This window comes from Phoca vitulina, unplaced genomic scaffold (genome assembly GCF_004348235.1).
Source record: "Phoca vitulina isolate PV1807 unplaced genomic scaffold, GSC_HSeal_1.0 scaffold6, whole genome shotgun sequence".
NCBI classification, from domain to species: domain Eukaryota; kingdom Metazoa; phylum Chordata; class Mammalia; order Carnivora; family Phocidae; genus Phoca; species Phoca vitulina.
The window spans coordinates 18,778,280-18,803,990 of NW_022589709.1; the positions used below are offsets into that span (position 1 = coordinate 18,778,280).

The 25,711-nt window shown below is 50.5% G+C and overlaps 1 protein-coding gene across 1 annotated transcript in view; it reads left to right on the plus strand.

Annotated features, from left to right (window-relative positions):
* Positions 1-2,062: 2,062 nt before the first annotated feature.
* Positions 2,063-25,711, plus strand: part of CPLX2 (complexin 2) — an 83,286-nt gene continuing 59,637 nt past the window's right edge. Inside the window, exons 1-2 of the mRNA XM_032403753.1 lie at positions 2,063-2,408; positions 14,146-14,226. Of these exons, the coding sequence (XP_032259644.1) occupies positions 2,078-2,408; positions 14,146-14,226 (412 nt within the window). The 5' untranslated portion in view covers positions 2,063-2,077. The remainder of the gene's footprint in view (positions 2,409-14,145; positions 14,227-25,711) is intronic.

Below are 25,711 nucleotides of genomic sequence, written 5' to 3' on the forward strand. Positions count from 1 at the left end.
GCAGGAATGATTCATTGCAACAAAGTACGTAAAACACTTAACACAGTAGCTGACACCTAGGAAATGCTGAACAAATTGTAATGGTTACTGAAAGAATTTTGGTTTATTCTGCCCCAGGCAGCCTATCCATTTCTTCCCCACCCCACCCATCTCCGGGTTTGAGAATCAAATTGTATTATGATCCATTGTTTATGTGCCTGTGTCTCTTACTAATGTGAAACCCTGGAGGGCAGGAGACATGTTTTAGTTCTAGGTGCCCCGCACATAGCACAGTTCTGGGAAGAGCATCACCATTGGCAAGCTGTGTAATCTTGGTCAAGTCCGTCTGCCTCTTGTGGCCTCAGAGATTTTCAATGTTGGGGAGAATAATGCTTACCTGAATAAGGCTGTTATGAGTACCAAATGAGATTATGGATGGGAAAGTGTTTTGTGTGTTGTGAGGTGAGTTGTCATTACCGTTATGCCATCCAGGGCGAGAAGGGGCTGTGATTTCACAGCCACGTGTCTGTGGCCCTCCATTTCCTCTTCTTTCTCATCCCATGGAACATCAGTGTGACCCTTTCTCCTCAAACATTCTCACTCACATTATACCAAACAGAAGATCCCACAATGACCTGCACAGTAGGTCCAGCCTTCCCAGGGAGAGAGAGACTACAGATGCCCTGGTATGAGGTAAGTTCCTGCGGCAAGCCGGACAGATGTGATCCCTGCCCCAGGAGAGTTGTAATGCTAGTTGAAGGAAAGCCGATGATAAACAAGTAAATCTATAAATAAAATCATTTCAGAGAGTAATAATTACTAAGAAAAATGAAGTAGAAAATGTTACAGAGTAATTGGGGGAGCGGACATTATACAGAGTGGCTAAAGGTCTTTTGAGGAGGTGACATTTGAGCACAAATTCAAAAGACAGGAAGGATTCAGCCATGTGAAGATCAAGGTTAAAAGGGCTCCAAGCAGAGAAACAGGAAAAAAAAAATAATGTTTAAAGCAACTTGGTACAAAATGGAGGTTACTGTAGGTGGAATTACTGAGTCAGGAGAGAGTTGGTGGTGATGAGGCAGGAGGGGTAGACAGGGAGGCCACCACGTGTGGCTTTACAGGCTGTGATTAAAAGAGAGACGGAGAGACAGAGAGATTGACAGAAATCAAATGAACAATCAAGGGAAAGGAAGTTACTTTGATCTCTGCTTCTCCTATGTGCATACAATTCCACATCTCTTGTGTGGGGGCGCCTGGGTGGCTCAGTCAGTTAAGCATCTGTCTGCCTTCGGCTCAGGTCATGATCCCGGCATCCCGGGATCGAGTCCCACATCGGGCTCCCGGCTCAGTGGGGAGCCTGCTTCTCCCTCTGCCCGCTGTTCTCCCTGCTTGTGCTCTCTCTCTCGCTCGCTCTCTCTGACAAATAAATAAATAAAAGCTTTAAAAAGAAACATCTCTTGTGTGTCAGTCCTCGTGTTAGGAGATGGAGATACAAAGAAAAATAAAATATGGAACCCGTTTTTAGGAGCCTGGTAACTGAGAATATAGATGCGTAAGTAACTATAATACAATATGAGAAGTCTCCTAGAGGGATGTAAACGCTGAAGGAGCTTAAGGAGGGAGTGATTGACTGTGCCTTAGGGATCAGGAAGTTCTCATTGAGAATGAGGACACTTGCAAATAAAGTGTAAATAGTAAGGGGAAAGAATGTTCCAGCCAAAGGGAGCAGCACATGCTAAGGCACTGGGGTGAACTTGCTCAGAATGAGTGGTTATCTGTTCCGATGGGAACACACCTGGAAAGGAGACCCTGGATCTTGCTGGTGAAGGACCTTCAGTGCCACACCAAAGAGTTTGCATTTTATTATGGATGCACTGTATATATAGAAGGTTTGGAAAGCTCTCTCTAGGACTGGAATGAGATATTAGAGGCACTCACCAGAGGTACTGCAACAGAGCAAGTACAAGACCTGCATGTGGTTGTTGGTCACGGAAATGGGGGGGTGGTGGCGGGGGGAGTAGACTTCCAAGGCAGGCTGCCCTTTGTCCTCTAAGTAACAGGACCCTGTGTTCTCAAACTTCAAGGCAGAACTGACTCTATGGGGAACTCCCCCCATGTCTCTTCTTGGTTTCACTGCTGGCGCCCTCTCTCGTCCCCGTCGCCAGCCCCCGCCTCCTATCTCAGGAAGCTTGGGTCTCCCTGGGAGCGGGTCTGCCCTTGGGGGAGGCCTCTCGGCTTTGTGCCCTGCAGCTTGGCTGACACTCGGGGCGGACCGAAGAGGGGCTGGGCGCCCCCCGCGTGCACATGTGCTAGCCCAGGCAGGAGGGAGCGCCTCAGCAGAGGAGTGCAGAAAGGGGGAAGGAGACGCGCGCCAGAATCTCGGTCCCGGGCGCCCTGGTCGGCCGCGGAGGAGCTGCAGCCTCCAACAGGTTCGTAGAACGCACGCTCGCTCTCTGTTGCTGAGCCGCCACCTCCTCGGCTGGAGCAGGTTCGCCGGAGAGACCCTAGCCATAGGCCCCGCGCCGCCGAGCTCCCTGAGGGTGGCTTCCTCCGGCCCTCCTTCCTTCTCCCGGTAGCTCTCAGCCGCCACCGGCTCTTCCGGGGAGAGGCGGAGGGCGCCACGGGCTCCTTCTCGCTTCAGCACCACCTCGGGGACAGCTCCCGCGCCCGGCCGGGTCCTCTCGCCGGGTCAGCACTGCACCGGCAGACGACGGCCATCCGCCGGCTCCTCTCCTCCTTGGGTCCGGGTTCAGTGCCACGGCCTCCGAGGACAGTCCCTCGTCCCCGCGGACTCCGCTCCCCGCGTCAACACCGCGGCGGCAGGCAGCTCTTGCCTGCTGCCTGCTTCCTGGCGAGCCGCGAACAAAGCCGATGGGCTGGGGCCTCCCGCGTTCCTCGCGGGTGGGTGGTTGCATCCATCGGGGATTTCGGCTTCCCCCAGAGCAGTGTCTGGGGCTAGCTGGGGAGGGGAGCCCAGTCACAATCGCGCGTCTCTGGCTTGGGTCTGCAGTTCGCCAAGGCCTGGCTGTGCAATGGCGGGTCCCAGCTGGAAGTCGGAAAGAGGGTGGAAGGGCGGACGGGCACAGAAGGGTCTGGAGTCCAGTGGGGCGGGCTGGGCCTAGGCTAGAAGGGAGGAGTGCTCTGCCCCCTCCTCCCTCCAGACCCCCACATCCACCCTAGCTCAGGACAACGGACTTCCTTCGGAGAGCCTAACACAGATGCCCGAGGCTGACAGCTGCAATCACTGACTCAGGCTGTCCCTGGAACATCCCTAGAAAGTGTGAGGCTGAGTTTCCGTGGGGGGAGGGGGCCGAGAAACTGCGGGGAAGTCTCAGGAACCCGGCAGATACTTGCTTTCCCCTCCCTCCTGACCAGGGTTCCGCCCCCACCTCCGGAGCGTTGCCCGAGAGGAAGGAAGGGGGAAGGGAGGGACCCGGGCAGCAGGTTGTGAACGCCGGCTTGGCTCGCGGAAGCGGCAATTAGTAAGAAAAGAGGTTGAAGGAGCTTGAGAAGCTGGGAGGTTCCCAAACTGGGAAGCCAGCTCCGCGGCAGAAAACCAAATGTGTAAGAGGAAAACCTTTCTCTGGGAGCTGAAGCTGGGAGGGCCCTTGCCTCACGTGACCCTCTCAATTACTGATAGTCTCTCCTGAGGAGTCGGCATAGGGGGCAGAGGTGATTTGCCCAAGGTCACTCAGCAATTTAGTAGCAGAAATGGGCCTAAAGCTCGGGGTCCCCCAAATCCTGGGCCTGTTGTGTAGCATTCACGGAGAAGTGTTTTAAAACCCCAGATGCAGGGAGAAGAGCAGAGTTGTTTCCATTCTGAGTCCAGATCTCAGCTCTGTCACTTACTAGCATGTGACCTTGGGACAGTGATGAGAAGACAGGTTAATAGTACCCACTTGTGGTGAGGATTTAATAAAATACCTATATAATGAGCTTAGGGCAGTGTCTGGCACATAATAAGTACTCAGAATATGAGCTATCCTTTCTGCTATTATTCCCTCTGCAAACATGCACTGAAGATCTCTTATGTGCACTGGCTGTGCACTGGGGAGACAGAGAAGTGTCCCGGGGAGGGCACAGGCCAGCAGAGGAAGCAGAAAAGAAATCAGTTGCAATATGATGTGATAAGTGCTGTAATCAAGGTGAGTACACAGGGCGAAGAGATCTCAGAGGCAGGAGTGATGAGCCCAGCCATGGGGATAGAAGGGGAAAGGTACCTCAAACACATGGAACTGTGTGGAAAGACCAAAAGGAGTGAGATCAGAGCCACCAGGGTGATGTCACTGTGCTGGAGGGTCCTCGAGATGGGGACTGTGAAATGAGAGTAGAGAGAAAAGCTGGAGCCAGTCTCCAAAGGGTCTTCTGTGATGAAATATTTCAAACCTATTTAAAAAAAAATAGAAAGAATAGTATAATAAACCCCCACGTACCCATCATCAAGCTTCAACAGTTGGCCAATTTTGTTTCATCTATACCCACACCCACTCTCATCACACTCACTCACACACACACACACACACACACAGATTTATTTTGAAGCAAACCCAAGACATCATATCATCTAGTGCAGAAGGATTTTAACATCAACAACAACACCCTGCCATTCAAATGTTCTTCTACCTTGGAAGTCTCTAACTCAAACTATGACTTTCCTTCGACAATCTGTTCTGAACATTCCTGTCCTTAGCAGAAAGTTTTGAGACAGGTTCATCCTATGGTCATGAGCCATGTGCATTATTAGAGAAACTATTTCAGAACAAATGGAGGGTACATCAGCTTCAGCAGATTTCACCAAGCCAGAATTGTTTATCTCCACTACCTACACTGTGGCCAGAGGCCAGTAACTATTTGCAAGGCTGATCCAAAGACAAATTGAGCTCCATCAAGAAAAAGACAAAAGTAAGAGCTTCCCTTTCAAACTAATCTGAACCATAAGCTTATGAGGACAGAAGGCTCGAAGTCATGAAATCCTTGACTTGGAAATCGTCAAACCCAGCAGCCTTTTTACAGATAAGGAAGACAAGGGTCAGACATAGAGAGGAATTTACCCATAGTTCCACAGTGCTGAGACCAGAGCCAAGACCTTTGAACTCATAATCAAGAGTTCTTGTCAGTTCACCATTCTGCCTGAAAGATTAGGTCTTAGAGTTTCTCAGCCCATAAACCTGGGATGCCATTTCCTTCCCAAGCTCAAAGTGCTGGAAGGAGGAGGGGGAAATGGGGCAAGAAATGTCCTTTCTGGTTCTCAAGAGGAAGAGGATGACTATATATAGCAGTTGGTCTGTGAGACACGTTGACACGTGTTCCTTCCGTATCCTCCTGAAGAAAGTCTATGACTGTGGTGCCTGTATTCTGGCTACCGTGTGCATCTCCTGCCTCGTGCCCTGGTTCTCATTGACAAATATCTGTGGTCAGACACCCAGACCTCATTTCTGCACGTTTTTGCCCACCCCGTTTGTCTCAACCAGATGCATGTGAAGCCTCGCTTTTTCCATTTGCCCCAAACTGGGCTGCACATCCCTCTCAGCTACAGACCGCCATTCCTCTGATGTACGAGTAGTGTTTGGCCCAGGTCCTGGCAGGACTCAGAGCTCTTGTGCCTTTCTAGAGCATGAAGTCTCCCCTGTTACTGATGAAATGCAATGACTGTGACAGGTATGTGTGCTCCCATCAGGCTCTAGGCACTTCACAAGTCAGCATTTTGCTTTTCAGGGGTGTCCCTGCCTGCAAAATGGGGAAGGCAGTATCTCATAAGTTTCCCTGAGTCTTAGGTGGACAAACTAAAGCACATGTAAGGAGTTCTAAGCATCCCTGGTGAAGAGAAGTCAGCAGAGAATGGTCAATAAAATTACCTCACTTCTGGGAGTATGACTACAGGTGAGACGTAGGAAGGTGATAAAGATAGTGAATTTCAACTTGTGAAATTATCCCAGCTTTTAGCCTCAGATGAGACCAATTCAAATATATTATAATACATATATTACATTATTAGATTAGATTTTATTATGATGATATAGATTTTCCCCACTATCTGAAAGTTCACTTTATGTCACATCACTTTTACAGAAGACCTACATTAGTAGGTCACTTCACTAACCAAAAGAAATTTGAAGAGGATTTCACTTTTACAAAATGGTAATTGCTTCTTTGCTTTGCACCATTTTGGTTTACAAAAGGTTTCATAAGAACGCTCTACTTTCAGATAGAAGGGGAAAGCTGTATTATATTATACTGTCTGGGCCTAGTTGAATTGCAATAGGTAGGATCAATTCCAAAGGGACCTTGATGAACATTTATTCTTCCTCCAACATTTACTCACTGAGTGGCTATTCGGCGTCAGGCATGGTTCCAGGTATGGAACAAGACACCTCAGATCCCTGCTCCCATGGGGCTTACAGACTTGCAGTAGACACAGTCATTAATAACAATTAAAAAGTAAATATGAAAACATTTAAGTAGACAGACAGACAGATAAGGAGTTTCTGTCTGAAATGGCGACATGAAACTCAGGCCCCAATAACAAGAAGTCAGTCAGGGGAGGATGTGGGGCCACACATTCCAGCCAAAGGAAATAGCTCAGGAAGAGGCCCCAAATGTGAGCCTGGTCTCTTTGGGGGACAGGCAGAAGGCCAATGTGGCTGGAGCAGGGAGCGAGGGGAAAAGTGGCAGCGGAGGAGAACGGAGAGGGGGCAGGTACCAGTCCCTCGTGCAGAGCCTTCTAAGCCATGGTCAAGATTTGGGATTTTATTCTAAATGCCAAATGTAAATCACTGGATGATTTTAAGCAGGAGAGTGATATAAACTGATTTTGCTTTAAAAAGATGCCTCTGGTTACTGCATGGAGAATGGATAATATGAACACGCTGGGCTGGGCACAGAGCAGGCAGAGAAGGTGACACACAGCTTCAGCCCTTGAGGTGTTCAGCATCCAGCAGAGGAGACAGGACACAAACCAGAATAGCAGAACCCTGTGGGAAGGGCTGCCGTGGGGAGGGATGTGCAAGGCATTAACACAGAGCTAAGAAGAACCCATTCAGCCTGGGAGGCATCAGGGAGGGCTTCATGGACGTGGGCAATGGCTGTTGGAGTGCACCTGGGAAAGGAGAGAGTAGAGCTGGTGCCAAGGACAGAGAAAGGTAATTTAGCAGCAGTGGACTGCACGAGCTGGGAGCCAGGCTGCCCGGGTTCGGATCCCAGCCACACCATTTAGTACTGTGTGGACGCACACAAGTTGCTTACTTTTCTGTGTCCCAGTGTCCTCATCTCGAAAATGGAGATGATGAGAATCACAAAACTTATTTCAAGGGAGTTCTGTGAGGATCAAGCAAGTTAAATGTTGTGAAGCATTTAGACAGTGCCTGGAAAGTACCTAGAAAGTGATGTATGAGTGTTGGTTAAATAAAAACGGAGCAAATGGGAGTGGGGGAGCAGAAGCCTGTGCTGGAAGAGGTCAAGTAGAGCCCAGCTCTGAGGGACCTTGAAGGCCAGGCCAGAGATGCCCATCTTTCTGTAAGCAACAGGGGGCTATCAAAGGCCTTTAAGCAGGGGGACCAGGGAGGAGAGTAAGCTAAACCCCAACAGCCTCGAGAGGGAAAGGAACCTACCCACAGTCATGCAGCCAGTTACGGGCGGGACACTGTCATCCGTTTCCCCTACTGGTCCAGTATTGTAGGAAGGTAAGGGCCGGATATATTTTGTTCTCCCATTGCATGCTCAGGGTGAGAAGGATGCCTAGGAAACTCTCAGTAAGTATTTGTGAAACACACTGCTAAATCAACAGCCAAATCACGCAGGGAGTGTCAGAAACTTTGAATCCTCAAGAAGGTCAGTGCGTTTCCGACAGCGGAGAAACTGCTCTCAGGAAAATCAACCAAACTCCTAGAGATGTTGACTTGGGGGCCTCAAGCCCTCTAAACCCCAGCTCCTCTTGTGACAGAAGACTCTGCCACCCACGCTGCCTCAGACACCCACTCAAGCTGCAACGAGCATCGCTGCATAGGTTCAGAAGTTAATCTTGGTGAAGTGCCTGGAAGATGAAAAACGTTCCCCAGACATCCAGCGGAGTAATTGCCAATGCGGAGAAAATGTATCTCTACATTTGCAAGAGGCAGGCCTTTGTATTCCACAAGAAAACAGCCATTAGATATCCTGTCTCTGACTCGTCAGGAAGCTGTGACAGCCTGGCGGGCAAGGAGGGTCTTGCAGTTCAAGCCGCAGATGGCAAGAGACTCAGAGGAACTCGGATCCAGCCATCCCATTCCTGAACAGCCGCTCCGGGCAGGGCGTGGGGCCGGGCGCTTCTCTGAACTGGAGAGAGCCCCAGCCCACGTATTTCCTGGCGTGACTTGAGGGAAGTCCCATCTTTCTCTGAGCTTCACGTTCAGCAGCTAAACAACGGGGATAATACCACTGGCCCCCAAACTGGGTCATTTTCCTTTTGATCCTGACCAGGTGGGGTTCAGGCTGCAATCCCATTTCGCAAATGTGGAAACTCAGGCTCACTGATGCCTCAACACTCACTGAACACCCACGGTGGGCCAATAACTGTTTGAGAGCTGGAAAGCCAATGAAGAGTAAGACAGACAAGATGAGGTCCATGCTCTCCCTGAGCTCACGTTCTAGTGGGGAGACAGAAAACAAGCAAGTAAACAATAAAATAATTTCACCAAGTTATGTAAGTGCTAGGAAGGAAATAAAAGAGGGGTGTGTCAAGGAGGCGGGGGTGGTTTGTGTAAGGCAGGTAGGGCTTGAAGAACCCGGCACTGAAGCTGACATCTGGACAGGGAGAAGCAGCTAGCCATGAGACAAGTGTCCGGGGAGAAAGTGCAAAGGTCCTGAGGTAGGAAGAAGCCTGACAAAGTTGCATGACAGGAGCTGAGGGAGGGAGGGAGGGAGGGAGGGAGGGGGGTGGTAGAGATAAGGACAGATGGGTTAACAGGAGCCAGAGCAGGCAGGGCCTTGAAGACTGGCTGAAGCAGAGGGGGGGCAATCGAAATTGTAGTGAAGTCCCTTTTTTCCCTCTCCTCACTGGTAAAGGGCCTGCTGGGGCAAAGCCCACATCAGAGTGATCACCCAGACCCCCGTCAGGCTCACAGTTCCTGCTGCCTTCGCTAGAGCAGGGCGGCCAAAAGGCAAGCCAAGTGATGGATCCCCCTGCTGGGAAATAAATGTATCGGCCGGCCAGCGGCTGGGTGGGCACCGTGGCACTTGGCAGGCAGCGTCAATGAGGCAGGAGGGGGCCAGAGAAGACATAGGGCTGGCGGGGACTGGGCTGAGGCAAGGGCCAGAGGCACCTGCCTCAGGTGCAAAATGTAAAGGGGTGCTAAAAAGCTCAGTCATCAAAATCAAGAACATTTTGTGCAATATTTTTTAAAAACAAAATTAGTGACCCCAAAACCCATGGTGAATGAAACATTAAAATTTTCAAATAAGGACAGGATTCCAAAAGAGCCAGGCTGGGGGTAGGACATACAGGGTGAGTCATACATGTGCAGGATCCCATACTGATCCTAAGATGTCCACTCAACGGCAGGGACACTTCCTGGGCCAGTGCCCTGTTCCCACTGGAAGCCAGCACCCAAAACTGGCCTGCTTGTGACAAACTGAAAGTAAGAAACAGGTCCTAGTAGGCGTCTCAGAGACCACTCTCTGCCTTGGCTGTGGAGACAGAAGCCCAAGCAGGGACCACACAGCCAGGAGGTAAGGCTTGGCACATAACCCCTGGACTGCATACTCCCAGGTGGACAGAAGTTCAAACTCACCCCTTGTATGCTGTGGGACCCTGAGTCAGGTACATTGCCTCTCAAGCCTCAGTTGCCCCCATCTGTGACCCCCAAGCTAAAAAGACTTAGTCCCCAGGATTCAAGAAGATAATACTTGAAATCCTTTAGCACTTGGCTACTCAAAGTGTGGTCCCCGGGCCATCAACATCAGCATCTCCTAGGAACGCATTAGAAATGCAGAATCTCAACTGCATCTCAGACCCACTACATCAGAATCTGCATTTTAATGAGACCCCCAAGGGATTGGCATGCAGGGAAAAGCCTGAGAAGCTGGTCAATTCTTGGCACTTTGAAGAGATGCTCAGTAAATGAGAGTGCTGCCCCTTTGCCCACCAAACTCTGAGTGAGGTCCTGACTTAGGGCAAGAGGAAAAACCCGAAATAGGGAGAAGAGATCTGAGGGGGCCACCCCATTACATTTTAAACGGTCAAGTTTTAAAGCCAGGGAATCTGGCTGAGCTCCTTCTATACAAAATCATATCGGCCCTCCTTTGTTCATCTGGAAAATGGGAATAATAATAGCAAATCCCTTACGTGGTTGTGGCGAAGACAAAATAACATGAGTAAAACCTCGGCACAATGCTTGGCACATAGTAAGTGTTCAATAAATGCTTGCTGTTGTTGCTGGTGGTGGGAGGGCCGGGGTGCGTTCAATAAATGGTTACTGAGCACAGCCCATGTGATGAAATAGATCACGCTTGCATAGCTTTTTGCCACTTATAAAGCACTTTCATTTACACCATCTCAACTGACTGTTCTCATAACCCCCTGGGTAAGATAGCATGAAATTCATTTTAAGGAGGGAAAAAACCTAGGCTCAGAGAGGTAGAATGATTTGGCCAAGCAAACCAGGATTTTTTTAAAGTAATTTATCTATTTGAGAGAGAGAGAGAAAATGCGAGTGGTGGGGGGAGGAGCAGAAGGAGATGGAGGGAGAGGGAGAGAAGCAGACTCCCCGTTGAGCACAGAGCCCCATGCAGGGCTTCATCTCATGACCCTGAAATCATGACCTGAGCAAAAACCAAGAGACGGAGGCTTAACTGACTGAGCCACCCAGGCGCCCTGCAAACTAGGATTTAAACCCCTAGAGTCTGACACTAAAATCTGTGCCAGCAACAGAGCATCCAACCAATAACCATAGGAAAAGGTCAAAAACGGAATAAGATAATATTAGACTCTAGAGATGGCGTTGTTCAACCTCCTTATTTTACGACAGGGAAAACTGAGGCCCAGGGAGGGGAAGAGACTTGTTCAAGGTCACTCAGACAGAGCGTCAGCCCTGGGGTCAGAACCCAGCTCACAAGGCTGCGAGTCCAGACTCCTGTCCTGAGTCCAGACCCACATCCTGCATCTGATTGGCCAGCCTCCACCTGATGAACCCAGGGCTGCGGGCTGTGGGTGGCCCAGGCTGGTTCCCTGAGCAGGTCTAGTGGACAGGAGGCATTCTAGCTAGGCATTCAAATGCACTTCCTTTCCAGCCCAATCAGGAAGAGCATGCAGAAGCTGGCGTTGCCAAGGTGAGGGCTGTGAGGTTGCTAGGACACAGTTTGGGAGCAGCCAGGTGGCAGAGGAGGGCTTCACTGGGGCCGGGGCTGGGGCAGAGACTAGGATCTGCCACAGAGATCTTCTTGGCTGGGGGAGGACCTCCAACTCCACACAGTGGCTCAGCCAATGGGAGAGAGTTGACTCTCATAGACCCTCCATCTCTATGCACCACCCAAGCTAGGAGGCAGAGTCCGATTCTCCCTCCACCCCAGACCTCATCAAGCACAAGTCCTCCTATCTAGCCTCCCATCCCCCCCACTCCTGCCCCTGCCCCTGGAAGGAGCCCTCTAGAGCATGAAGCTGTGCCTTGCAGTGGCTCTCCATCGTCCTCCAGCCTCTATAAAGCTCCTTATAAGGGGCCCCGACAACCTCCCAGCTTCATCTTTCTCCCCAAAGATCTGGCCAAACCACATTCCTCCAAGTGGAACCATGCTCCCCCCACACCTTTGCAGATGCTGCTCCCTCTGCCTGGAAAGCCCTTCCTGCTCCTCTGTCCTCTAAGCCTCAGCTCAAGACTCACCTTCTCAGGGAAGCCCTCCCTGATGCCTCCCAGCAGTGAGGCATCTACGACAAATGCACTTCTGGGGATGTCACACTGGATTTTAACTATCCTCTTTCCTGTTTGGGTCCCCATTAGACTGTGGGCTTTTTACATCTCACTCCTAGAGTGAGACCCAGGTTCCAACTGTGCAAGATCAAGCCTCCTCTGAGCCTCTGTGCCCTCCTCTGTGTGATGGGGATGGTGACCTTGGCCTTGCCAGGTGGATGGGGGTAGTAGAGAAGGTGGATGTGAAGGGCCTGACACATCACAGATACACTGAAAACACGGAGCATGCCCGCCCTGTTGTTTGCCCTGCTGTTGCCCTGTTGTTTGTGTGAATACCACTAGCGTCCAGCGCAGCGTGCTCGCTCATACATGTGTGTTCCGTGTCCTCCTCCCCTGCACGGGGAGAACAGTAACTGCCGTGTGAATGGGCTCTGAGAACAGCGAAGCCCCGTCAAGTGGACGTCGTAATAATTCTGAGAGTTAGCACTCTTGATTCCCACCAGCCCCTAGACCTGAGTCATCCTGACACACTCCGCCCACCCAGTGAACAAATGGCTTCATTCACTGAACAAAAGTTTAAGATCTACTCTGTGCCAGGCAGCGTGCTAGCGGTCGGGGACTCGGCAGGTAGACGTTAAATACATAATTGCACCACCTTTCTTTCCTGGCCTTCTTAAAGGTCAGCCTCCCCACTCGGGGCACAGATGGCCCTGCCTGAGGCCAGGGAGGCCGCCTCTGGCTCCAGGGTGCTCCCCAGGGCAGTCAGCAGGCTCGCAAACATCCCCTCCCCACTTCCCCACCTGGCCAGTCGGGGAACAGTAACATCTGCCCTCTTTCCAATCCAGTTGCTAGTTTTAAATTAACATACTGTCAGCTCCCAGAGAGCCAGAGCATGCTTGCCCTTTTCCCTGCGGTGTCCCCAGGATTTAGAACACGGCCTGACACAGTCATTCAGCCACTATTTACTCGTTCATTCACTCACCCAACAGATATTTATCGAGTCCTGCTAAGTGCCGGGCTTTGGGGAATGGGCCCTGCCGAGCTCAGCTCTGAGTCTAGTGGTGGGACTGGGGCGGGAGGAGATTGCAGGAGGAGGTAAGAGTGCCTTGGAGCAGTGGAGACCGAGGGGTTAGGTGCTGTGCTCCCAGGGTAGTCCCAGAACACCACCCGTCCCGGGAAGGGGCTTGAGTCGGCTGATCGATTGGAATCCTTGCTTCCCCCAAACCGTGTCTATCATCCAGAGCACCTCCTCGGTCCCCAGCTCTGGAAAGGACCAGGATGTCCCCTTTCTTGAGTCACAGCAGGACTGTGGTTACCGGATGAAGGGAAACAGTGGGGGAGGCGGCACCAGGTTGGACGCAGGTGGCTACGGTTGCTGGGGCTTTGGGGTCCAGCCAGGAGAGGCCCTGACTGCAGGGCTGGGGGGGTGGGGGCGGGGAGGCAGAGCGGGGACTGTGGGTTCTCATCCAGTCCATACTCGCCCCTGTGGGAAGCAGAGCAGATGACCTCCCCTCTCTGCAACCTGTGCTCTCCTCGGTAAAATGGGAGAACATCAACCTCACTAACCCTAACTTTGTGAAGGCAAACCCAGCAAACCTGCGGATCATTGTTCAGTCAACACATATTCACTGGGCGCCCACCTTCGGTCAGGACCCGTGCAAAGCTCCGGAGACAGAGTCATGGAACGTGCCCTTGCCTTTTCAGGTGTGCCTGGTGCCTCCTAGGAGAAAGCAGGGGAAGGTAACTACAATTTGAGGGGCTATAAGTTAATAGACATCCTCACAGATATTCTTAGTCAACACAGACGACAATGATTACAACAAGCACTTATATGGCACTTAATGTATGAGATCGGGGCTGTTAGCAGCCCCATTTTACACACAAGGAAACTGAGGCTTGAGGAGATGTCATGGATTTTCCCAAAGCCAGAATTCAAATCCAGACATGACTGACAGTAAGCCCCACCCATTGACATGGGTCAGAAATCACATTTTAGTCAGGAAGCAGTGTGGTCAGCGGTACCATAAAAGCGTTGCCCGAGCCAGTGGCCAAGAACGGCAACTGGTATCAGGGGAGTAGGTGAGGTGGGGCCAGGGGTTGGGTCTGATGCCAGGTAGGGTCCCATCCTGCCCAGTCCCTTGCTGGAACCCCAGGGATCTGTTGTGGCCTCAGGAGAAGCAAGGAAATGTCCTCCTTGGAGTCTGGGATTCAGTGCCCTTTCAGGGCACCCCAGTGAACTGCCCCAGAAGTTCTCTCCCCTCACCCCTGAACACCCTCTCTCCTCCTCCAGGAAGCTGTACATCTCTGGCATGCGACCTGCTCTGCTCGTTGACTGAAGGTCCCTACGTCTCAGCTCAGCCAAGAAGCAAAGGTAAGGGTACTGCCCAGGGTCATTCCCATGGGTAGTGTTCAGGGCCCCCACTCCCGGGGCCCTGGTGAAGGGGGTCAGGATGACATTTCCCCTCCGTGATCCCCAAGAACACTCCTAAGTGGAAAGGAGATGGATCAACTGGGTAATGTGGTGGAATGGTGCTAGCCATTTACAACAGAGAAGCACTTTCTTGTGCATTAAACCTTAGGGGGTATTATCCCCAGTTTACAGATAAGGAAGCTGAAGCACAGAGATGGGAAAGCACTTATAGCTGGCAGGTGGCTACGCCTGAATTCCAACCTACATTTTCTTGTCTGTATCCCCATGTGGCCTGTGCATATTGTCTGTGCTTGGTACATACTTGATGAATGAATGAGTGAATTAATGAACTGTTCAAGATCAATGGCAGGGCAGAGCAGGGCTGGAACCTGGCTCTCCCCCCAGTTCCTATATTCTTTCTGCTAACTGTGGCTTCCTGCACTGATGAGCTCAACAGTACCCCCTCCCTGTACCTCGACCCCAGGATCTCAAGCATCTCATGTGCGGTATCCGTTACCCCTCCTGCCGCAGACAGAAGGATGAAGGTGGAGGGGTCAGCCTCAGCCCCTCTGTCAGGTGGCCCCCAAGCTTGGATCACACCCAGCATCCCTTCATCCACATCGCCTCTTCCCCACCACCCACTACCAGTAATCCAATGTGCATAGTTGTAAACTTGTTTCTTTAAATAAACAGTCTTGAGTTTCATACCAAATAGTCTTTTAAGAGGAGGAACGTCTCCAGGCCACCTCGTATTTAGCATACAGTGAGCCACATATTTGCACAGAGAGAGTGTGTGTGGATATAGAGATCGCTTGATCGCTATAGATATCATTGCTCATCCAGATGGGAGCTATTTATGATGCTGAGTCACCCGCAATGAATGCCACTGAGGGATTCCAGGCTGGGCTCTGAGCCCCAGCATCACAGACCTCATGGCTCTCTGCCTCATCCTCACTGTTCACAAATGAGAGAGACAGAGGCAGAGTGGTCCCCCATCTCGGTGCAGGCACAGAAGGAGACATTTTGGCTACGGGAAATAGAGACTTTCTCATAATCAGGTTCTATTTCAGATCCTTGTCCTCCATCCAGAACACCACACCCTTACAGAGCATCTAGTCCAATTCTTTCCTTGTACAGGAGAGGAAAGTGGGACCCAGAGAGGGAAGGACCTTGCCCAGTGTCCCACAGCTAGTCAGTAACAGACTGGTCCTAGAGCTCAGATCTTCAGATTGCTGCAAGGGGCTCTTTCCTCTTTCCTGGCCACCATCTTCTGTTTTATGTCCAATGTCTTGGCATTTCAGCCCCTCCAGAGCTGTCTGTCTGTCCTCTGAACACTTGGAGATGTCACTGAGCACTTCTTTCTCTGGGCTTCTCCAGGAGGGGAGCTAAGTTTGGTTTTGGGGTATATCCCCCCTACTTACTGCAGGAAATGCATACACTGGGCACTCAATGCATGTGCCTTGGGTGTTATATAAGACCAAACTCAGCACCAATTCCTGGGGAACCCTAGTTCTTCATTTGAAAAAGCACCTATTTATCCTCACCCTCTTTCTTTTCTCTAAGCCAGTTCTCTATCCATGCAAAAATAGACTCCCTCCCACTCACCACCCACCTCTGCCCAATTCTATAATGAATCAATTTTATTAATAGGCTTTGGGATGGAAATTTGACAAAGGCTTTTTGTGAAAGTCACCCTTTATCTCCCTATATAGTTTGCTTCTCAAAGAAGTCTAATAAACTGGTCAGGTGAGATTTTGCTTTACATAAAATATTCATTAATCCACTCTTTCCCTCCATATGGAATGTGTTTGTTTAAACATCCTTTATTATGGATTCTATCCAATTGTTCTGAGAGACAGTGGGATGAGATGGAAAGAACATGGGCTTTGGAATTAGGGCTGGGTTAAATTTTAATTGGCCATGTACTGGTTCTGTATCCGCACTGCTGGTGTGAGAATTAAATGAGATAATGTCTGTAAAGTGTCTAGCATATAGTAAGTGCTCAATGCAAGTTTGTGAATAAATGAATGACTCGGGACCCATATGAACCACATCCTAAAGGGTAAGGGACCAACTGACTCTGCAATCTGAAGTCTTGAAGTCATACAATCTCAGGAGGGTAGTTTGCGAAGTCTGGGGGAGCAGAACCCAGGAATTATGCTGCTGGTTGGGATGTCTCCAGGCCAGAAAAGAGCCACCTCTTTCTCTTGGAGAAGAGAAAACTCCTTGAGAGTAAACATTGTGTCTTATTAACTGTTGGATTCTACCTCTCCCAAAACTAGAGCCTAGCTCAGGGTAGGCAAAAAGATACACAGTAAGTATGGATTGAGTTGAAATGAGTTGAGTTGAGTTAAGCTAAGTAGAGCTGAACTGAGTTGACCTGGCTTGAATTGACTTGTTTTGAGTTTGCTAATAGACCCAATTCTAGGACCTACCAAGGGAGAAGCTTCTTAGAACTCAAGCTTAGCTTAGACCAGGTCCCATAGCATGGGGGAAACCCCAAGGGTGATGTTCTGGGGACATTCGGCACCTTCCAAAGATGGAGGCACCTTGGAGAGAACCAGGGCCGTAGCCAGGGCTGAGGAAAAAGGGTAGAAATCTTGGCTTGGTCAGGGGGCACCACAGGCTGAATGTCTTTAAAACTTATTGGAACAGTGACAGGATCTTCCCATAATTTTAGAGTGACAGATTTCTTCTCTTCATGGCAGAGAGGGCCCTTTAAGGGTACCCACTTCAGTGGGAGATCTCTAGGTTGGGGCAGGGGGCAGGCATGAGGGGAGAAAGCAGGCTGAGGCCAGGAGCCAGTCAAAGCTCCATACTGCAGATGCTGGCACGATTGTAAATTGGTCTTCCTTTTGGAGTGAGGCTTTGGGGGTCTGAGTAAGGTATGATTCTAAGTCCAGACTTAAATCAGGCATTGGTTGCTAAAGGGAACAGTGACCCAGGAACCATAGTGGGGAATCAGACAAGACCTCTGGCACCACTGGGGTCCCTTCACTGGCTCCATCTCAGGCACTTCTCCAAACTGAATGCAACCAGCCACCTAAAGGAGGCAGGAACTGAGACAACAATGAGACTCAGGTGAACAGGGGCTGCTCCAACCCTTTCTGTATTTGGCTGTGTCTATCTGTCTCCCACATGGGCTTGGGAACCCATCAGAGACACTACATCTATTCCTCTTGTGTCATCTAAAAATCTGGGTACAGGTTAGACATCCATGTTTGATGAATGAATAATTAGGTCAGAGGAAGGCTTACAATGCCAGTGGAAAATTTCAAGATTTCAAAATGGCAAAGGTCCAAGGTAGAGATGCCCAGCCAGGAAAGATAACATAGACCCAGAAGTTGCTCCTCAGGAGTTTGGCTCATGGGGAAAATGGGACTAAATGAAGTCAAGAGATAGGGTGGTGCCGCATGGGTTCAAAATAACATCCCTCAGAGTCCCGGGCTTCTGAGACAGGTTCTCAGGGGCCATTGTAGGATGGGTTAGGGCAAGAGAAGTTTCAAAAAAAGAATCTCTGCACCCAACAATCCCATTTAAATAATTTTTAAAAGCTCCAACTTTATCTGCTTTCTATGTTGGATTTCCAAACACATTTTCATTTTTAACAGATTCTTTGGATTTTAAAAAAAATGCATTTGGAAAGCACTAGTGTTGAAAGAGCCTTGGCATTTGGAGTTAGACTGTCTGGATTCAAATCTCAGCCCCAAGCCTTTCTGCCTGTGGGACTTCAGGAAGGGAATCCTTTGAGCCTCCACCTTCTTACCTATAAACCACCCTTCCAGAAACATGTGAGAATTAACTAAGGAGTTACAGTATTTCCCAAGGGCTGGTACATGGGTGATTGATGGTGTGTGATGATTTTAGGTGGTAGATGGATGAACATTTATTACTTTAATAGCTCACAAATGATGCATGTTAGAAAAATATAACTGGCACACCAAACTCTCTGATTTATGGGGAAAATATAGCATTTCCTTTTAAAATGAAATTCTGAGCTTTTTAAAAGACAAATCAATTTAAAGAAAACTACAAGGTAAATGAATAGCACTGATATGGCAGAAATCATGAAGGTGGTAGATGAATGACTAAAATGTGGGGAAAACTGAGATAATCTGAGTAAAATACCTATCGGTGTCTGTCACTTAGGATGGGCTCTAAAGACTTCATTCTTGTATTCTTCTCTCAATTCCCTGAGATGGCTGGACCTAGAACCAAGCTCATCCACTGGGGCAAGGTAGACACCCAGGCCTGGTCAGCCTGGAATCCAGTGAGGTCGGTACGAGTGGGGAGCCGTGGTCAAGGGCAGGTGGGCAGCTGGGGTCAAGTAGGGAAAGGCACCTAGCCACAGGATCTTGAAACAGGTAGACGCTACGGAAGCAATGCTTTCCACAGAGCGGGCACCAACCATCACTGGTCCATGAGGCCATTTTAAGAATTATCCAGGCACAAGTTAAGTAGCACTGGGAGAGAGTTACCTCCTTTTCGGTTGATTACATCAAGGAGGAATTCGCAATTGGAGGTCAGCATCTACTTAACGCCTCTGTAACACTTACTGATCTTCCTTTTGGACCAAGAGGCCCAGCTTTCCAGCAACAGTATCTAGCTGAAATTAAATAGCAGTGTTGTATTTTCCGCATCCTTATTTTTACCATTACCTGCCATTTATAGAATATGATGCAGGTTTCGTGTTTATGAGAATGATCTCATGTTCCCTTTAGAAATATATGTATTAAAGGTTAAAAAATGAGCGGATTATTTTTGCTTGGTGTAAAGTATTGGGTAATAGTACGGGAGGATATATGCATGGAAACAAGATAAAGGTGGTCTTGACCGAGAGAAAAGCCAGTCTGGCAGAAGCACCACAAGGACTCGCACAGCTCCAGAGCCCGTGCTGGGCCCACAGGCAAGATGGCTCCAGACTCATCCACAGGCTTAAGTCAAGCCTTGTCCTGGGGAGGCCAAGGAGGCCCCATCCTAATGAGCCAGATTGCTTGGACAGGTGACCCTGAGCCTCCAGGCTAAGCGGGGAGTCCAGGGATCACGACTGGCCCAGCAGCAGTCAGGATGGTCAGGGCTACCCCCAGAGGGTGTGTCTGGAAGAAATTCCAGCCCTCTGGTTTCTGGCGAGGCTGGGACTGCAAGAGATGACCCAATGGCTCCAGAAGGGAGTGGGGGGGGGGGGGGGGGGGGGGGGGGGGAAGGAGCTGAGGGTAAGGAAAAGGCAAAGCCTGCCTCTGCAGCCTGTGTAAGCTTGGCTTGGCATTCAGAGAAATCCAGTGTGAACCCCAACAGTTCACACCTACCTTTGAGAGGGGCTGTGTATAGGTGTAGGTAGCAAACAACAGAAACCAAATCTGCCCCAATCAAACAGAAGCAGGGGTTATTGAGAGGTTATCAGCACCTAGAAGCCAAAGGAAAGCAACAATCAGGCCCAGGAAAGGGCAGGAACCAGAGCAGACCAGGGGCCTGGGAGCAGGAACGGAGGCCAGTTTTTCCGAGATCCCCCTGTGGGATGTATCAGCCCCAACGTCTGTTCCTCCTTGCCTCACTCTGCTCGGGACCCCCAGCCCCAAGAAGGGCACCAGCTGGCCTGGCTTGGGGCCTGTGCCCTCCTCTTGGCCAGCAGAGAGCAGGAAGCTTGAGCAGACTCCCTCCAAGATTTGAGCGCTGAGGAAGGGGTGATCCTCAAAAAGAAAATCAAGGGACTGTTGCTCAAAGGAGGAGAAATGGATTCTGGGCAGCCAAAAGCAGCAGATGTCTACCACGAGGAGCCAAGGGAGGATCAGGCAACGTGGGCCCCTGGGCCTGGCTCTTCGGAGCCATCCCTGGAGCTTCCTTTCTCCCACACTGGCTACACCAGGGTCACTGTCCTCATCTGGGGCCAGTAGTCAGTCATAGTCAAGACAGGAGCCCCTCAGACTTCCAGCGAGGGGCTCCTGGATCCTCTAATGAGCTGAGGGAGGGAGAAAGCTGGATAAGGCTCTTCCTTGGCCCCAGAGCTGAAAAGGCTCTCTGGGTTGAGGAAGTCTAATTAGGATTACTCACTCAAGGGCTGCAGCCCCAGCCGTCTGCAGGGCTGGCGGGAAGCAAGCACATGAAAGGAACTACGGTGATCTGGAACATGCATGCCTGTCGAAGGGGGCAGCTCTGCTAGCTCCAGACAATTGTTGCTACACAGACTCATGGCCTCAGTGTTGATCAATACCCTGATTTTTTTAAGTAAATCCTCACATCCAGATTTTTTGTGAGACTCCTCCATTTTAAGTATTGTTAACTACCAGAAAAAGTTTAAATACTGTGCTGAGCAAACAATACAAACCACCAGTTTGTGACCACTGAACTAACTTCTCTTCATCCACTACAACCCAGCTAAGAAGTCACTTCCTCCGGGAAGCCTTCTGTGACTTGCCCCTCCGTCGGCCTTGCCACCCTTTCTTTGGATTCCCGCAGACCCTCTATTTCCTCCCATCACAGCACTGACACGCTGCATTATAAAAACTCAGCTGTTCCCATCTGCTGCTCTTTAACGGTGCTTCCTAGAGGGTGAGGGTGACCACCACGCCTTCCATCGATGCCCCGCCGAGTGCCTGACACATTCGAGCCACTGCGGCATCGATGGAAGGGGAGCTGAAGGGACTGCCGTGGTCAAGATGGCCACGAATTAATCCAGGAACCTCTGTGACTTAATACAGCAAGGACGTGTGTCTCCCTCACGTGACATCCGCTGTGGAGCCCAGCAGTTCTCCAGGTAGCTTCCTTCCAAGCGGTGACTCAGAGACCCAGGCTGGCTGCACTGTTAGGTGGCCGGGGAGGAGAGCAAGCGGAGACCCCCACCCACGCCAATACCTCAGCCTGCAAGGGGCATTTGTCGGCTCCCTTCAGGGCGCCTTGGCCAGAACTGGTCCCGTGAGCTGTGTCATTACAAGGGGCTGGGAACATGGGTGGAGCCCATGGGTTGACTGAGTCCATGTCTCCGCAGCACAGAGCCTGGGCTGCAGCTGGCCGTGCGCAGGAGCCCCGGGTCCGACAGGTAGGCTCAGCTGCTGGCGGGCAGAGGCCCCAGGGCCCATCGCGCACGGGAAGCCACGGGGCTCTTCACCCTCTTCACCGTCAGCGCGTGGAAGCGCCTTTTAATTTGTCCGTTTAACACAAGACATCTGGAAAAATGGGAAGAGAGTGAGGAGAGAATTCCATTCACTTTGAGCTTTCCACCTCTCCTTATTTTTCCAATCAGTAAACATTAGGAAATGAAAATCAAGTTGATGGAAAATGGAGGTCAAAGGCCAATGAGCAAACCATTTAGAGTGAAATCGCCACCTGGCCCCTTAGCATCTCATGTGAGGTCCATGATGACTTGGGAGTGACTGCAGCTGTTCACAGGGCCTCTCTCCTCTGTGATCAAATGCCAGTGCACTCAGGGATCCTGACCCCTGCCATCAGCCTTGCCCAGAGCCTCGGCCAATGGCCGGGGGGATGGGGGGACTCCGGGGCATTTGCCAGGCCTTCATCACGTGGGGCGCAATACAATAGCAGATGTTGCCTTGGAATAGAATCACAGACTCTTAGAGATGCTCTAGAAACAGGGCCAGCTGGGGAGCCAGGAAGACCTGGATTCAAATTTCAACTCTTTCCTGCTAACTCAAATTCCTAGCAAGACCCTGCACTTCTCTGAGCCCCAGTTTCATCATCTTTAAAAAAGGCACAGTGATAACACCTTCCTCCCAGACTAACTGTGCAGAGTCTAAGAGATTACGTATGTAAAGGGCCTGCTGCACAGAACCTCAGTTGATGTCCTTTCCCTTCCTTTTCCCCATTGGGCTGGAGGGACTAAGTCTAACCTCCCACCAATAGCACCCCCAACTTCAGTCAGCCAGTTTCCATTTGCATGCTTCTGGTGACAAGAAGCTCACCACCGCATGCTCACCCCCCAAGTGTCCCACTCCACTTCCAGACCACTCCCATGGTGTTTGTGGTGAGAGGATCTGATGTTCCTAGGGTCTAGGGTTTGAGGGAAAGCTGCCTGGCCCAATTCTTCCCTTTGGCTGACCAATCACTGCCTTGGCCCCCAGGAGTTGTCTGGGGAGCTGCGTGTGGTAAGAATGAAGGAGGTGAGGCATTCAGGGTAGGGGAATATGTGTCCATTTCTGGTTCCCAGAGAGAAGACAGAGAAATCCATCACAAGAGAGACAGGATCACAACTGGAGACATTTATCCTGGAGAATAGAAATCTCTGAGAGACTGTCACAAGACAATGATGGAGGTCCAGCCTGATTAAATGAGGGGAGCACCAGAGGGGCACATAAGATCCCTTCTGTTCCTTCATTCATTCTGCAAGCATTCAGTTTGTCTACATACCAGGCCCCATGCTGAGCACTGGGGACAGAGGGACTAATGAGCCATAGGCCCTCATCTTGCTGGAGTGGTCAGGCATGTAATAATAATATGAAAACCATATGGGGATTGCTGAGATAAAAGGAAGTGTGGGATGAGGACCATGGGAGATCAGAGGAGGGGTACCTGGCCCACCCGGGGATGGGGTGTTCAGGAAAGGATGAGGAGGCAGACAAAATGGGGAGAAAGGGAGGCCTGGCCAAGGGGCAACATGGGCAAAGGCCCAGAGGTGAGAAATAGCCTGGCATGTGGAAGACCTACCCACTGTCCCATTACTTAAGGTAGGAAGTGATGACAAGAGGGCCGGAGCAGGCAGCAGAGGGCCTTGATGACACCGTGGAGCTGGGACCCAGTCTGAGGCTAGGAGGGAGCCATGGCAGGGTGGAGGTTTTGCAGGAAACTGTTCATAGTCTACATTCATAAAAGTGCTCATATCATACATCTACAGCTCAATGAATTTTCACAAAGTGAACATGCCCATGTCACCAGCCCCAGAGCTAGAAACAAACTTAGCAGCTTCCCTGAAAGCCCTTTGTGCTCCTTTTTCATTACCGCCCCCCAGAAAAGGACCCACCATTCTGACTTCTAACCTCATTGATTAGTTGGCTTATTTTTGAATGTCACATAAATGAAATCATGCATTCTTTAGTATTTGACTTCTTTCACTCATTATGTTTGCGATTCTTTCATAATGTTGCATTATGTTGTGGCACTCTCTCATGTTATTCGTTCTCATTGCTAAATTATATTCCCAATATAATTATATTTGGAATTACATATAGTATATTATAATGTTAATACACAATATATTTGACTATACCAAAATGTATTCATCCATTCTAGTGGTGATGGACATTTGAATTGTGTCCAGCTTAGGACTCATGAAAAATGCTATTATTAAGATTCTTGTACGTGCCATTGGATGAACATAAATACAAATTTCTGTTGGGTTTATGCAAAGGAGTAGAATCAGTGCCTTATAGGGGATGTGGGTTCATCTTTAGGAGATACTGTCAAATGTTTTGTTTCCAAAATGGGAGTCCTGATTTATACTCTCTCTGGTACTGTATGAAAGTTCTAGTATTTCCACGGCCTCACCAATATTTGGCATTTTCTGTCCTTTCCATTTTAGCCATTCTGGTGAGTACATAGTGGTTACAGTTATAATTTGCATCTCCCTGATGACTAGTGAAGTTGACCACATTTTCAAATGCTTCCTGGCCATTTGGACATCCTCTTTCCTGAAGTGCTTGTTCATGTCCCTGAAATTTGAGGAACAAGGTCTACATTTCATTTTAGAAAGTCATCTCAGGCAGCCAAGTAGGGTGACTGGGAGTATAGAAGCAGATTCTCTGGAACCTCTGGCTAACTCCCATGGCATCTCACTTAGGCACAGAGCTTCAGCTACTCCCTCTTTAAATTCTTACAGCCTCCTTGAGAGGTCAAAATTGTTATCAACATCTCAAAGATGAGTGAGGGAAATGACTTGCCCAAGGTCTCATAGTTGGAGCTAAGTGTAGAGCTCCAGCATGGAGCTAGGTTCATTTCCTCATCAATCTCGGGCAGAAGCAGGAAGCCTGGGAAGGAATAGAAAAGAAAGGAACAGAAAGAAAAGTAGAGGGGTGCCTGCGTGGCTCAGTCAGTTAAGCGTCTGACTTGATTTTCGCTCGGGTCACCATCTCAGGGTCGTGAGACTGAGCCCCACATCAGGCCCCACACTCAGTGCAGAGTCTGCTCGAGGTTCTCTCTCCCCCTTCCTCTCCCTCTACCCCTCCCCCTGCTCACACACTCTCTCTCTCAAATAAAATAAATCTTAAAAAAAAAAAAGAAAGAAAGAAGGTAAAGAAACAGTTCTAAGAACATCTATCTCACTATTTTATACAAGAGGAAATTTTCCCTCCCTTTCCTCCCTTCCCTCCCCTCTCCCTGCATCTCACCAAAAGCCCCAGCCGAGGTGAGCAGCCACCAGAAGCCTAGTGACTGACCCCCAACCCCATTATCGTGTTGGATGTCCGGTGACGTGAAGGGAGGAATTGGGCCAACCTGAGTTGCCTGGCCTTGCCACCACTCACTCTGTGGCCCAGAACCAATCACTTTACCTACCTGGGCCTCAAACTCTTCATCTGCCTCAACAGCCCCCTCCTCAGAGCCTTATGGAGAGAAGCCCATGAGCCAGCATGGCACCTGGCACAAAGCAGCCCCTGGTTCGGCGGGCACATGCTCCTTCCTTCCCTGGCCACTTCCAGGACTGGTGTGGCTCCATGTCCTGCCTCCAGCCCGGTCCTTCCGCTGTCTCCTCCCCGAGTCGCAGGGGCAGCATCCTCTTGTCTCACGCAGCTACAGGGCAGGCCCCTCGCGGCTTCCTCCCCGCCGGACAGCAGGTGCGTGGCAGGGGCAGGAAGAGCGCCCCTCCCCCAGGACCTCCCCGCAGCTGCCTGCACGCTGGCTGCCAGCCAGGCAATTAGCCCAGAAGGGCCTTTCTCTTCTCAAGGGCTCTCATCTCAGAGCCCAGACGCCTTTATTTTGGGAGCCTTGCCTGGTAAAGTGCTTCGTCAAGGCTACCGCCAAGCAACAGCCCCACCCCCACCGCACACACCCCACGCACGGCCATCCTGTCTGCTCTTCCATGCACGAGCCCACGCAGCCTTTGGGGAGCCTTCCAGGCACCCTGCTAGGCGCTAGGAGACCCACAAGGTCCCTGTCCTCTTGGCGATCCCCCCGCAGGGGGAGAGATGGATGTGAAACCAGCAGATGGATACAATAGATCGGATCACTTCTGGATGGTGCTCGGGGCCATGGATGGTGAAGGCCAGAGCTGTGAGGGAGAGAGGGGCAGCTGGGGGACCACCCAGGCCCAGAACAGAGTGGAGCAACTCACAGGCCTGCTCCCTGCAGGGCTTGGTCCTTCTCTGGTTTGGGGTCCAAAGGCAGCTCCTGGAGGGAAGGGTCACAGCATCGCCACCACTGGTGGGGAGGTCCCAGGAGGCTGCACGAGAAGGTTCTAGGTGCCACTGACCCCCAGCTATCTTGTTCCCCCTTTCCCTCACAGTGA